The sequence below is a fragment of the Trichomycterus rosablanca genome, chromosome 25 (assembly GCF_030014385.1).
Source record: "Trichomycterus rosablanca isolate fTriRos1 chromosome 25, fTriRos1.hap1, whole genome shotgun sequence".
NCBI classification, from domain to species: domain Eukaryota; kingdom Metazoa; phylum Chordata; class Actinopteri; order Siluriformes; family Trichomycteridae; genus Trichomycterus; species Trichomycterus rosablanca.
In genome coordinates this window covers 18,091,665-18,106,706 of record NC_086012.1, presented here as the reverse complement: position 1 = coordinate 18,106,706, position 15,042 = coordinate 18,091,665, and the positions used below count along the sequence as shown (strand labels likewise).

Sequence of the window (15,042 nt, the reverse complement as noted above, 5' to 3'; positions counted from 1 at the left end):
CGCCCATCAATCAGAGCTTTGTTAAAATAGACGTCACTCGCAAACGGCCTTGATGGATTACCCCCTCACGTGTGTGTGTGTGTGTGTGTGTGTGTGTGAGTGTGAGTGTGTGTGTGTGTGTGTGTGTGTGTGAGTGTGTGTGTGTGTGTGTGTGTGTGTGTTTTCAGTCCCGGCTGGCGACACCTTTTGTCTTTGTGCCACGTGATTAATTGGCATTCCTGCGTTGGAGCACTTTGTGCCGTACCGAGTTACCCGCCGGTTCCTCCCGGTGCATTGTTCAGCGCCACCTGCTCATAATCACCATTTTTAAGGGTTTTGGAACTGAGGGTGCAGAATTTTCGCTAATTCTCGCTTGACTCATCTAACCGGGTCGCGCGGTCCCGCTGTATTTCTGATAAACAGACGACGTCACGGCAGAAGAACTCGGCGGCGTCTGTGGGTAGAATTGACGTCCGGCTTTCGTTTTGCGTAACGGAACTACAGGCTGCGTTTCCTGATGCAGCGGCGTACACTGTTAAGTGACGACGGTGTTCCGAAGTAAGCCCACCTGGATGCATTTGCATGACGGCACAGTGGTATGATTCGTCCTGGCGCGGCATCTGATGGCTCGAATGTCGCACACATTCACCCACGGTTTACGAATCAAGATTTGGCCGGATTCCCAGAATCTTTCCACAATAATATGCACGGTAGACGGTAAAACGTTCTTTTTGAACTGATTTTAAACCGTCTGGGGAACTTCACCCTACGGCCAAAAGTATGTGGACTCCTGACCATGGGCTTGTTTGGTCTTATTACTGAGTCAGGCCCAACTCCAGTCCAGGGATCCTGTAGACGTGCATGCATGACGTACGGGGGCGGGTGCTAGTCCGCGGCTCTCCTCGGCCAGCGCCGGGAGAAACGAGCTGCGGTGATCAGAATAACTGGAACAGTGGAGACAAACACTTTCCAGCCCAGCGCGGTGAGGTCAGAGTTCAAGAGGAAGCTTTTCTCATGCATATGCTGCGCGACTCTCAAATCCACGCTAAGAATGCTAACTACGTTTCCATTGATCTCTAAACGTCGCGAGTTGGCAGCGTAGCGTCCTGAACAAAAAGCTGGACGCTCTCGACCTCAGTCTGGGTTTCTGAAGCGACACTCACCCACAATGCACTGGGGTTCAGGTCTTAGTTTGGTGTGTCGTATTGGAACTTCACCGTACAGCCAGAAGTTTGTGGACCCATCTGACCACGGCGTTCAGTTCCGCTGTGTTCCTGTGTTGGTGTTTTTAGTGTTCCAGTGTTCCCGTGTTTCAGTGTTTCAGTGTTCTAGTGTTCCAGCATCCCTGTGTTCTAGTGTTCCAGTGTTCTAGTGTTTCAGCATCCCAGTGTTCCAGCATCCCAGTGTTCTAGTGTTCCAGTGTTCTAGTGTTTCAGCATCCCAGTGTTCCAGCATCCCAGTGTTCTAGTGTTCCAGTGTTCCCGTGTTTCAGTGTTGTCTTAGTTACAGTGTTCCAGTGTTCCAGCATCCCAGTGTTCCAGCATCCCAGTGTTCTAGTGTTCCAGTGTTCTAGTGTTCCAGCGTCCCAGTGTTCTTGTATTTTAGTGTTCCAGTGTGTTTCGGGCCTCATTCTTTGACGTCTGGCTTTGGTTTTGCTGAACAGAACTACAGGCTGCGTTTCCTGATGCAGCGGCGTACACTGTTAAGTGACGACGGTTTCCTGAAGTAGCCAGATCAGGAGTTCCTTTATGAACCACAAGCATCAGCGCTGAAGCTAGGTCCAAACAAGCAGTCGAATCTGTAATTTAAGAATCCATAAATAAGGCTGCTGCGTAACCCTGCGATTCGTCCCGCTCCATCCTCCTCAGGCGCCCCCCCGCGGCCTGACGGAGGTGCTAACGATGCTATTGTTATGCAGGCGCTGATATAACGCCGCTTCCTCACATTTGCTATTTCCAGCTCGTTTCCTGGCTTTTATTTATCTTCACACCCTGTTTGGTCACTAATGTGTTCCAGAGCTCCGCCCGGTCCAACCGGTCGGTCGTGTTGTTGGTGGGAGCCTCCCGTATCCGCCGTGCATACGGAGCTCACCTGTTTTCAGGTGTCGGAAAGAATGAGGGTGTGTTCGCTGTTCCTCTGTTTTTAGTGTTGTTGTGTTTTAGTGTTCCACTGTTCCAACGTTTTAGTGTTCCAGTGTTTATGTTCCGGGGTTTTAGTGTTCCTGCGTGATTCATAATAAGCGATCGGCTACGTTTCCTAGACTCTCTTGCGCTGTGGCACTGCGACCCGGCTGAAATGTGGGCGGCGCATTTAACAGGTAACGGAGTGCTGCCAAAAGTATGTGGACGCCACTTCAAATTCACAGTCAACCGCTCCTGTTATGGTTCAAATATGGTGGGCTAGACCATGAGACCACTGTTCCACCTGACTGTTCCAAATTAGTGTTCCACCTCACCTTTAGTGTTCCTCTTGCTTTTTTGCACTGCTTTGTTTATATTTAATTTTTTTATTTTAAATTATTCAGATTTAAAAAAAATATTTTATATTATTTAAGAAAGAAAGAGAGAAAAGGAAAATAAAATCTATTCTTTTTTTTATAATTTTTAAAAAAAGATTTTTATAAATATTTTATTTGGGTTTTTTTATTTTTATGGGACTTTTTGTAGAAATTAAAATTGCGGGTCGATCATGAAAGTTTCTCTTCCTTTAAATAAACCACCAAAAGTTCCTTCTTCTTTCAGTGTAAATTAAGAGGAATTAAATTCTGAGGGTTTTCCCAAACATGTTTAATTCAACTTAAAAAACAAACAACAAAACTTAAAAAAACCTGCAGATAAAATAATAAAAAACATGTAATATTTTATTTTATTTGATGAGATTTGACCCGTTCCTGCCTGACACACCCGAGCACCAGGTTCACCTTCTACAGGTGAGCTGTAGCCCCCCACACACCTTCAGCTCTGAGGCTCCTCCCACCGTCCCTCAGCACCGGCTAGCCCCGCCCCCTCCCCCGTCCAGTCCGGGCAGCGTTCCCAGTGTGAAGCAGCTTTTGTCTGAGGAAGGAATCGGTGCCAAGAACTCACCGGAGTTAAAAAGTTTCATCCTGGGAACAAAAACACGACAGAAACACGACGAGAGAGTTTTAGTGTCTGAGAGAGAGGAACCAAAACTCACCAAAACTCACCAAAACCAGGAGATTTATTGTGTTATTGTTCTCCTGCTGTGTGGAACTACTTTATGTGGATTTGCTTACCTGTTTGCTCGTGTGTGTGTGTGGAAGGATTTCAGCGTTTCAGGGTCGTCTGGAACAGGAAGAGACGCTTTTAACGGATTCTTTACGTCTTTTGTTTGGATTTGGGAACCGAGTTTTCTGTAAACATGGGTGAGTACGGTTTCAACACGACATGATACAACACACCTGCCGCACGTCCGTACGCGCCGCGCTGTGGCGTCGAGGTGAAGGTTTGCATTGTTGAGGCAGGAAAACGGGAACATGAACCAAGTCTGGTTATTAAAGAATGAGAAAATAAAATAAAAATAAATAAAACAGAGTTTTAAGAGAGATTTTTTTTTAACTGAAGGAGCAGAACAATTACAAAGTAAATATAATAATAAACAAATAAAGCTTTAGTGAGACGTTTATTCATTAGAAATCAAGAAATGTTTGTCCTTCAACTTAAGAATCAAGTGGATTTATTACAGCTTTAGATTTTAGTGTTCCAGTGTTTTACTATTCCAGTGTTTGTGTTTTAGATTTTAGTGTTCCAAGGTTTTAGTGTTCTAAGGTTTTAGTGTTCCAGAGTTTAGTGTTTTAATAAGAAATAATAAAAAACGAACTTTTTTTCTGAGATTTTGGGCTGTATTTTATTTTATTTTATTTGTTTAATGTAATAAGAAACTGACCTTTATTTCTTTTTTTCTTTATTTTTATTTTTTCTACACACAAATAAATAAATAGGAGCAGTAAAAACTTTTTCCTGCCTGAAATAAAACCTTCACGCTTCATCTGGGAGGTTTTTATTTGTTCTGTACACAGAGGAGACCAAAAGAATGTGGACGCACTTTAGTAGACGTCTTTGGAAGTTTTAGTAGAATTACAGTAGCGATGAGCCCCTGGTGTTTTGTATAAATAATAAAAAAATATATATATCTGTATGTATGACTATTGCAGACTCTTATTTGGGTTTTTCTTTACTAGTGTCCTGTGTTTTTATGACCTTGTGTACTAATTAAATTAAGGAAAAACTTTTTATTGATGTGACGTTATTAAATAAAACAAAACCAAAAAGAATGAATTCTGAGCAGCTCTTAAGAAAAGAAAAGAAACGATTTACGATTTTTGGATGGTAAAGAATCTCATGTTGACCAGCCTGACCTGTAGAGAACAAACTCTAACAAGTTCTTTTTATTTCTTTCTTTTCTTTTTTATTTCTTTCTTTTCTTTCTGTTGTGTCTCTTTACGGCGCTGCGTCGTTTGTGGAAAGGTTAACGAGTGGCGTGAAAGCAGAAGTTCCTCTGGGCTGAAACTGGAGACGTTTTGTTTGCCGTTTACGGCGTCTTTTGTCCTCGTGTTTGCGCTCGTTAGGCCTGAACAATACTGGAACTCTCTTTCAGGCTCTGCTTCTTTTTTTTTTTGGTCGGGATTTTTTTGGCACAGCGTGCGGTGAGAACCTCGGTCTGGTTCCTCTGAATCCAGCGCCGGTCGGTGCCGGAGGTGAGACGGCGCAGTGCAGGCGGCCGTTTTTCCAGTTGTCTTTATCTCCCTTGGTGATCTTGTCTGGGGGGGTTGTTTTAGGTCCTACAGGTTCTTTGAGGGAGTCCAGACTTGTTGAGGATTCTGGATGTTTGTTTAAAAGCAGAATGTTAAAATGTAGGGTTTTTTTAGGGGGGGGGGCTAAGTTACATTTTTGTTTAATTTCTTTTTCTTTTTTGTTTTCTTTATTTTCTTTTCTTTTTTCTTTATTTTGTATTGTTTCCTTTTTCTTTTATTTTCAGAATTTTTTTTAATGTAAATCTAGGTTTTTGTTTTTTAAAGTTCTTTTTCTTTTTTGGTTCTTTCTTTATTGTCTTATTTTTTATTCTTTATTTAATTTCTTTTATTTTTTCTTTATTTTCTTTTATTGTTTCCTTTTTTTTCTCTTTGTTTAAATGTGTGTTTTTTGGGGGGTTGGGGTATTTACAAATGTGCAGTCATGCAGGTAGTGAGACTGAATTTACTTGTGCAGGTGGATAATGAGTGTAGGTGTTGCACAACCTGTTTGTTCGCTGCTCTGCGTTCCTCGTCTCTGTTTCGGTGAAAATTAAAGAGGGTTTTTAATGCACTTTAAATGATTTATTTCTTTATTTTGGCTCGTCAGCTGTTTTAGTCTTTCACTTCACAAGGGTGTAAAATGTAACCTGCCAATCTTGGTTTGTTAGGCCTGAAAAACCTCATGGCTTCTTACACACACACACACACACACACACTCTCACACACACACACACACACTCGCACTCTCTCACACACACACACACACACACACACGTAGCTCACGTTAATCTTTAACTAGTGAACTCTGTAAATCTCAGTCACGTAACGCAGCACCACAGACCCAGAGGAAACATTTGCCCCCCCTAACCCCCCCCCCCCCCATACCGATTGGACCTTTGGCCGATGCGCTGGTGGAATTGGTACCATTAGAACCAGATTTAGGGGCTACAGGATTAACTTCACTTGTTTCTATGGTTCACCAGTTTTTTTTACTGCATGTGGTTGAGGTCAGGACGGGATTCAGGTCAGCAGGACCAGTCCAAAACTTGGTCTGTTCTTTCTTATATTTTCTTTGATTTTCTTTTCATTTTTTATTTATTTTTGTTCTTTGTATTTCCTTTATTTTATCTTAATTTACTGTATTATTCTTTACTTTTCTTTGAATTTGTTCTTTTATTTTCTTTGTTTTTATTTTCTTTTTTGTATTTTCTTTTTATTTCATTTTCATTTTTTTCTTTATTTATTTCTCATTTTCATTTTCTTTTTTTTCTTTATTTTCTGTATTTTTCTGTATTTTCTTGGTTTCTTTATTGCCTTTTAATTTTTTCTTTATTTTTCTTTCTTATATTTAATTTCTTTTCTTTATCATCTTTCATTGTCTTGCTGGAACACTTGACTGCGTCTAACAATCAAGTTCCTACATCGTTCTTGTCTCTGTTTGTGGCATTGAGCCATCAATGCTACCAGCATGAGTGTAATGCTACCAGCACCGTGCTTTACAGGTGGCTGATTTTGCAGCTATAGTTTAACTGTTGTGTAGCTGTGAACGGCGACGTTTGCCTTCCAGAAGATTCTAATTGGTAATAGAACTGGGTTTTCTGATGGGTGACATATGTTAACATCTGAGGATCCAGGGTTCGAATCTCAGCGGTGCTATTGGTTGGTCGGGCGTCTTCATGAACAGCCGGGCCATTGGGAGACGCTCTTGACTCGTCAGTGCGCTCTAAGTGCAGGTCTCAATCCCAGATAGAAATAACCGAGCCGAGTCTGGTACGAGGACCGGCTCCGCCATGACGACCAGACCTGCTTGGACTTGTTGAAGGTCCCGGAGACTCTCAGGTGTTTTGAAGGTGCTCTGCGTGACGGCTGCGCTCCGGGAGCCGAATTTTTCTGGGGTTTAATGTGACGGAGGGAGGTGACCTCCTGTCTGTTCCTCCTGACCCCCCTGTGTGAAGTCCGGCGCCCTTACATTCCTCCTCGTTACGACTCTGTCGCTGCAGAGTTACCAGCTGTTTCCTTCAGGAGCCCCCCGGAGAGGGGTTTGTTTTGGGAGCCGACCTACACCCCCCCTGATGGATCTGACCCACGGTTTGTTAGCCCTGCGCTCCTCTGATTTCGGGCTGCACATGTTTGCTTGTTCTTTGCTAAATGGGCACAAAGTCTCACAGGCACTGTCCAAAATCTTGTTGAAGGCATTTGTGTGCACGTGAAGCTTTGGAGGTTCGAACCCCTAGATGAGGTTCCTCTATGTCTTTATGGACCTTGCTGTGAGGGTCCTTCCCTAAACTGTTGCCACAGGGTTAAAATCATATCATTAATTCCATTGTTTGATTTTGTGGCTAAAGGTCTCGACCTCAGTGGTTGTGTAGGGAAGGTGTCCACATACTTTTGGCTGTGCGGTGTGTGTGTAGCTTCATACTGGTTTCTAATAATGGTGCGCTGGTGCTGTACTGGTGTGCTGGTGTGATCCAGTTCCCCCCAGTCTCAGCTCCCATGTCAGTGACTCACCAGTAAGGTGACGGAATCCTGCCGGCTGGGTTCTAATCCTCTAAATGGCAGGAGCTTCGTCCCCCCTGGCGCTGCCCCGTCTGTGAACCCGCGCGGGCGCTCCTGAATATTTGGAGGGATGCCCGTTTGTGGGCATGTTTGTGGGTGGCAGTTTTCCGTGATCTGATGACGTTATCGATGAAACGAAGATAAACTGCGCCCGCCGTGTCAGAATCAGATTTTATCTTCTGATAACGGAGCTGCTGCAGTTGATGCACAAGTCAGATTAATTCGTGTAAACAAACAAGCTGCTGCTGATTGTTCGTCCGCGTCATACTGCCCGTCTTCTACCTCTCATAAATGTTTTATAGAATTAAGTTCATATTACCTGAGAGAAATTCTGTTTACTTTATTTTTTTTCCTTTTATTTCATGTATTTGATTTTTTTTCTTTTTTTTTTTTTTTGCCTTTATACATTTTTTTTTATTTTCTTTATTAATTTTTTCTTTTTTTTCCTTTTTTCTCTTTATTTTTTCTATATTTTCTTTTTTAGTTTCTTTATTTCTTTATTTTTCCTTTTTTCTATATTTTCTTTTTTCTTTTCTTTCTTTCTTTTATTATATTTTCTTTATTTTTGCATTCTTTATCCTATTTTATTGATTTAACTTTATATCTTATATATAAATATACTTTAGATATGACTTACAATTATGACCAGATACAATCCAAACAACCCAAGTTAAGGGCCTTGCTCAGGGGCCCGACAGTGGTGACCTTCAGATCCAGAGTCCTGTATCTCAACTGTTAAGCTTCAAGCTTTTCTTCAGGTCTTTATAGATCTTGCTTCAGTCATGCTGGAACAGGAAAGGACCTTCCCTAAACTGTTGCTGCTTGGTTGAAAGCATCATGTATCATTTTCTTTATTTGATTGATTTATTACACCTGTTAGTGACTGTTGTGGCTGAAACACATGAATTACATAATTAGAAGTGGCGTCCACATACTTTTGACCGTGTAGCGTATGACCGTGCTGGACTCTCCTGGACTCCCGGCGCTCTGAGAGGTGGAACCCGCGGCCGTGTCGCAGACCTGAAGGTTTAGGATTAATTTCCCGCCTGGTCGCGCTGAAGCCTCTATTTTGATCCTTTGAAGTGAAACTCGCGTTAATGATGGTGTGACGGTTGAGGCGAGTCTCAGGCTGAGGAGAGAGACGCTCCTCGCTCGGCCCTGATTTAACCGCGCGGCGCTTTCATCTCACGCGGGCGGCGGCTCGGCCGCGTTCGTTACGACCGACACCGAGCCGCAATAAAAACCCAGGACTAATCCCGTCAGAGCGGCGAATAAAAGAGGACGGGGACACGTGTTCCCTCGGCGTGACGCCTCATCAATGCTAAACACGTCCCGCTACGCTCTGAGATTAGCCTTCAGAGGAATTTCAGGCTTTGATTTGCAGTTCATAAATATAAATTTTATTCATGTTTCTTCTTTATTTTCTTTTTTCCCTGTTATTATTTTTTTATATTCTTTATTTATTCTTCTTCATTTCCTTTTTTTTCTTATAAAATTTCTTTCTTTTTCTTTTTTTCCCAATTTTCTTTATTTAATTTCCCTTTTTTATTTTCTTTTTTATTACTTATCTTTCTGTATTTATCTTGTTTTTTTTCTTTCTATATTTTTGTTTTTCTTGTTTTCTTTATTATTTTTATTTTTTATTTAAACTTATTTACCTTTATTTGTTTTGTTTTGTTTTTCTTTTTCTTTCTGCTTGGTCAGAAGTATATGGACACGAATTTCAGACTTTGATTTGCAGTTCATAAATTTCATTTTTATTTATTTTATTTATTTATTTTCCTTCTTTATTTCTTTTTTTCCCTTTTTATAAATTTTCTTTCCGTATTTATGGTTTTTCTTTATATATTTTCTTCTTTATTTTTTCTTGTTCTATTTTAATTCTTACTTTTTTCTTTTATTTTACTTTCTTTCTGCTTGGTCAGAAGTATATGGACAGGAATTTCAGGCTTTAATTTGCGGTTCATTAATTTTGGGGGGGTTTTTTGGCGCTCAGGTGGCACTTCTGTCCGTTACGCCAGTACATGGCGACCCTGAGATCCAGGGTTCGAATCCTCAGAGGTGCTGCCGGCCGGTCGGGCGTCCACACAGACGTGATCGGCTACGTTTGATGATGGAATGGAATGGGTTGGACGTCCGAAGCTTGGCGATGGACCTGCGCCCTGGTCAGGAGATTTGTGCTCTGTTTCCCAGTGGACCCAGTGTCTCCAGACCCACTGAGACCCTGACCATTAAATGCAATTTTAGAACAGTAACACTACGTCGCCAAAAGTATGTGGACGCCTCATCGTTAGCTTGGTATACATTCATCCCGTTCATCCTATTCTAAAACGGTTTCGGAGCTGCTCTGTGAGGTCAGGCGTGACTTGTGGTCGGCGTTCTGATTCATCTCCAAGGAGCTCTGTAGGGTTGAAGCCAGAACTTTACGCAGGCCACCATGAAATCATTGTGCATGATGCATTATTCATTCATCCAGGGTCTGTTTTACCCCCGGTCCATCCTGGTCAGGGTCCCGGTGGGTCAGATTCTTTAGGTGAAAAAGAGGAAACACCACGAACAAAGGCGCACACACACATCTGGGGCACCCGGAGGAAACCCACGCGTAAGGGACTCAAACCCAGAACCTTCCTGCTGCATGTGAGGCTTTTCACAAGAGTTTGGACTCGGTCTGTGGGAACTTGTGCCTGTTTAGTTTAAGGACAGGCTTTTATGAGAGAGGCTCAGTCGGTGTTCCGGTTCGTTCCAGTGGAGTTTATTTAAACCGAGGGGCGCAGTCATGTCGGAATAGAGAGGGGTCCTTCCCTAAACTGTTGCCTTTTCTTTTGTTATAACTGATTTATTACACCTGTTAGCATCTGTTGTGGCTGAAACATGGTTCTCGCGTCCGCTAAGCAGCTCCGTTAGCCCTGTAGCGCCGTTAGCGCCATTCCACCTCATATCTGTCTGACATTCAGAGAAGAATCCACCTTCCCGCTAGCGCCCGTCCCGGCGGGTTTATTCCCCGTCTCACGCTGTTCCGCCGTCCATAATCATTTAAGGAGGGGGGGGGGGGGGGGGGCAGGGTGGCGGCGTGCCGTGGGGCGTTTCCGCCGTGAATGTCACGTCTACTGAATCACGGAGACCCGCGGAGACCCGCCGCGCTGATAAACTGTCCTGTCATAAAGCTCCTCCCACTCCTCCACAGGCAGGGCGGGACTGGAACACACGCACTTGTGATTCAGTGATCCCGGCCGAGCAGGTTTATCACCTGCGACTTCAGAACCGCGCCTGACCAGGTGCAACAATCACTAACAGGTGTGATGAATCCATCATACAACGGAAATAGGCTTCCAACAGTTTAGGGAAGGGCCTCGTGTTCCATAAGCAAGCTGGATGAGTCCTGACCTCAGCCCCACTCAACAGCTATACAAATACTGTCATCTTTTGACTAAACGGGCACAAATCCCCACAGACGTACTTCTCAGAGGTCACATACGGTCCGACAAGCTCGTGGTCAGGCGTCCGAATACTTTTGGTTGTATAGATTACATGTTCAGGAGTCCGATGTGTCTGCTCTGCTCCTCACGTTTATAATCTGTTTGTACCCGTCTGTACTCGTATATACCTGTCTGTGCTCGTCTGTACCCATCTGTACCCTTCTGTACCTGTCTGTGCTCGTCTGTACTCATCTGTACCCGTCTGTGCCCTTATGTACCCATCTGTACCCTTCTGTACCCTTCTGTACCTGTCTGTGCCCTTATGTACCCGCCTGTACCCTTCTGTACCTGTCTGTGCCCTTATGTACCCGCCTGTACCCTTCTGTACCTGTCTGTGCTCGTCTGTGCCCTTCTGTACCTGTCTGTGCTCGTCTGTACCCATCTGTACCCGTCTGTGCCCTTATGTACCCATCTGTACCCATCTGTACCTGTCTGTGCCCTTATGTACCCGCCTGTACCCTTCTGTACCTGTCTGTGCTTGTCTGTACCCATCTGTACCCATCTGTGCCCTTATGTACCTGTCTGTACCCGTCTGTGCCCTTCTGTACCTGTCTGTACTCATCTGTACCCGTCTGTGCCCTTCTGTACCTGTCTGTACTCATCTGTACCTGTCTGTACTCATCTGTACCTGTCTGTGCCCTTCTGTACCCGTCTGTACTCATCTGTACCTGTCTGTACTCATCTGTACCTGTCTGTGCCCTTCTGTACCCGTCTGTACTCATCTGTACCTGTCTGTACTCATCTGTACCTGTCTGTGCCCTTCTGTACCTGTCTGTACTCATCTGTACCTGTCTGTACTCATCTGTACCTGTCTGTGCCCTTCTGTACCCGTCTGTACTCATCTGTACCCGTCTGTGCCCTTCTGTACCTGTCTGTACTCATCTGTACCTGTCTGTGCCCTTCTGTACCTGTCTGTACTCATCTGTACCTGTCTGTACTCATCTGTACCTGTCTGTGCCCTTCTGTACCTGTCTGTACTCATCTGTACCCGTCTGTGCCCTTCTGTACCTGTCTGTACTCATCTGTACCTGTCTGTACTCATCTGTACCCGTCTGTGCCCTTCTGTACCTGTCTGTACTCATCTGTACCTGTCTGTACTCATCTGTACCTGTCTGTGCCCTTCTGTACCCGTCTGTACTCATCTGTACCTGTCTGTACTCATCTGTACCTGTCTGTGCCCTTCTGTACCCGTCTGTACTCATCTGTACCTGTCTGTGCCCTTATGTGCCCGTCTGTAACAGGGTGTGAGTGTGATCTGACCCCCGCTGTGCCGCGCCCCGTTGTTCTAACTATCCGACAAGCTCCCGGTCAGGCGTCCGAATACTTTTGGTCGTACAGTGTACATGCTCAGGAGTCCGAGCGCTCTGCTCTGCACCAAATGTTTATAATCTGATACAGATGTGGACTGCAGGCAGGCCAGTCGAGCACCTGCACTCTCTTACTTCTGTGCTGTTGTAATATGTTCACAATGTGGTTTGGAATTTTCTTGCCAAAACAACAAAGCGACCAGCGGCGTCCTCAGTGTTACGGATTCTGACTAACCCGCTGCTGGGACACGCCCACCCTGGCATGACGGACATGAACGCCATCGTCTGGTGGACACTCTGTTGTACACACTCACGGCTCGTCTACATCTCATATGGTGCGTTTGTTTTCCCTAAACACGGTGGTTTTCCTAACGCTTGTTACGTTCGCGCTAGCATCAGTTAGCAAGCTAAACCGCGCTGTTTGTGGCGTAGATGTAGACGTAAAAACCTCGACTCGTCACTCAGCCATAATCACTCGCTTATTATTGAATCACTCGCTTCTATTTTCGGTGGAATCCGGTCGCCCCGCCCCGCCCGTCGTGTGGCGCAGAAGCTGTTTTTGGAAAAGGGCGCGGCGACGTTGTTTACGCACGCGGCATCTCTGGGTTTTGAGTGACTGCTGTTGATTTTGGACGCGCCGATGTTTGCGTTAGGACCTGGCGGTATCGGTCGGCTAATCCCCGTGCTGGCGGGCGGAGATCTTTCCAAGTGAAACCAGGTTATGAACCTCGCCCGTGACGACCGGCGACGCGGAACCCGAGCCAATCCCCAATTCTTAATCAGTGCTGTCATCTTTGGACTGAACGGGCACAAATTCCCACAGACGTACGTCATACTTCTTGTGCACTGGGGGGAATTGAATATAGTTTTTACTTTTTAGTAATTGAGTATTTTTCTTGCTTGGGGTTACGCTAGTGAGCTGGGCGGTGCTGTCGGCCTGGCCGGGCGCTCTACAGACAGACGCGGTCGAACAGCGACACCTACTGTCGGATCAAAGCACAGGCGCGAGAGGAGGTGGTGGAGGAAGACTCGGAGTATAGCGTTTTCAAAAGGAAGAAGGGAGGGGTGCGTGTGCTAGTCTTACTGGCCTGTGTGTGTGTAGCACATGAAGCGCAGGTTGGCAGCTCAGGGGAAATCGGGCATGTCTAAATCATTCGATGTGCCCGTCTGTATCCATCTGTACCCGTTTGTGCCTGTCTGTACCCGTCTGTGCCCATCTGTACTCGTCTGTGCTTTTTTGTACCTGGCCGTACCTGTCTGTACCCGTCTGTGTCCTTATGTACCTGTCTGTGCCCGCTTGTACCCATCTGTATCTGTCTGTACCCGCTTGTACCTGTCTGTACCCATCTGTAACAGGGTGTGAGTGTGATCTGACCCCCACTGTCCCGCGCCCCCCGGTTCTAACCGGCGCTCTGTGTTCTTCCTGCAGGTTTCAGCCTATGATCGAGTGACAGAGTAAACGTGACGAGTGGGATTACGGAGGAGAAGGTGCCAGCCTGGTGGACCATGGTGCCCAGCGTCTCGCCCACGGTGGTTCTCCTGCTCCTGCTGACCTGCGTGGCGTTTTCCTCCGGCGCCGACAGTGAGTACCCGCCACCGACACTATACGTGGGTTTTCTGTGCCACGCTTACTGTATAGTCTGTGTGTGGTTCTGTGCAGCAGGTGCAGCAGTGTTGTTGGGATTTCGGAACACAGCTCATACTGCCCAGTACGGCACTGCACCGCGCTACTGTATCGTTACCGTGCCGTTCCAGACGAGTGGGGCCTGTTATAGCTGCAATGAGAGCGACAGATTTGATTAGGATGTTCAGCACATTACTGGTCAGGTGTCCACATAGTTATGGTCATGATTCCAAATTGTACATTGATGTGCAGTTTTGGGGAGGCTCTTGTGCGTGCTGAGACCGATTCGAATGCCGACTGTGAGCCAGGCCTCTAGGTTGTTCCAGAGACCCGCTTTCTCATTATCCGCCGTCTCAAAATCACCAGCGCCCATCAAACCGAGACCCAAAACGAGCTGCTGAGGAACGATGACTACGCCAACCAGCTTCCGGGATCTGCGTCAGGTTTTCCGAAGCGTCCCGGAGTCCGTGTGGTTACGGTTGTTATGGAAACGGCAGCTTGTGCATGCGGTGACCGTCGCTTCTGACCTGATAAACACATCTGGGGTGCATTGGAATGCCGACTGTGAGCCAGGCCTCTCCGTTCCACTCCAGATCCGTTTTCAGAGATCCCGGAAGTTGGTCAAGTCATGTGATCGTTCCCCGTCCCAACTTTATTTGGAAAGCGCTCCGGAGTCCGTGTGGTTACGGTCGTTATGGAAACGTGTGGGTTTCGAGCAACTGTCCATTAGTGCAAAGTACCTGGAACATCCATTACTTGAGGAACTGGACTAGTAATCAGAAGGTTGCCGGTTCTAGCCCCACCATTGCCAAGTAGCTAGATGCTGTTGGGCCCTTAAGTGAGGTGTTCAGTCGTAGCTGTAAGTTGCTTTAGATCAAAGTGCCCACCTAATGCCCCACATGTGAAAGTAAGCCAGTAATTAGGGCGGGGTGTCCACATGTTGATTTCTTTGGCATTTTACCCACCGTCCCAACTCTTTTGGAACCGTCTTCATAATTAAAACAGTCCGACGTTTATTTTCCCCTGTTAAAACCGCCGCCCCGACCTCGTACCGAACCTTCCTGCTGATTCAGGTCCCTTTAAGCCCTAAAAATAACCCGGCGGCGGAGCGTGGGCGTGATGTGGGTGTGGTGTGGGTGTGGCGTGATGTGAGCGTGATGTGGGTGTGATGTGGGTGTGGTGTGGGTGTGGTGTGGGTGTGGCGTGATGTGGGCGTGATGTGGGTGTGATGTGGGTGTGGTGTGGGTGTGGTGTGGGTGTGGCATGGTGTGGGTGTGGCGTGGGTGTGGGTGTGGCGTGATGTGGGCGTGGTGTGGGTGTGGCGTGCTCTGTAATCAGGGGTTTGAATTA

General features: G+C 45.9%; 1 protein-coding gene across 1 annotated transcript in view; it reads left to right on the top strand.

Annotated features, from left to right (window-relative positions):
• The window catches only part of ptprfb (protein tyrosine phosphatase receptor type Fb), a 96,378-nt gene that overhangs the window by 15,137 nt on the left and 66,199 nt on the right, over positions 1–15,042 (top strand). The window contains exon 2 of the mRNA XM_062987490.1: positions 13,498–13,650. Within this exon, the coding sequence (XP_062843560.1) occupies positions 13,575–13,650 (76 nt within the window). The 5' untranslated portion in view covers positions 13,498–13,574. The remainder of the gene's footprint in view (positions 1–13,497; positions 13,651–15,042) is intronic.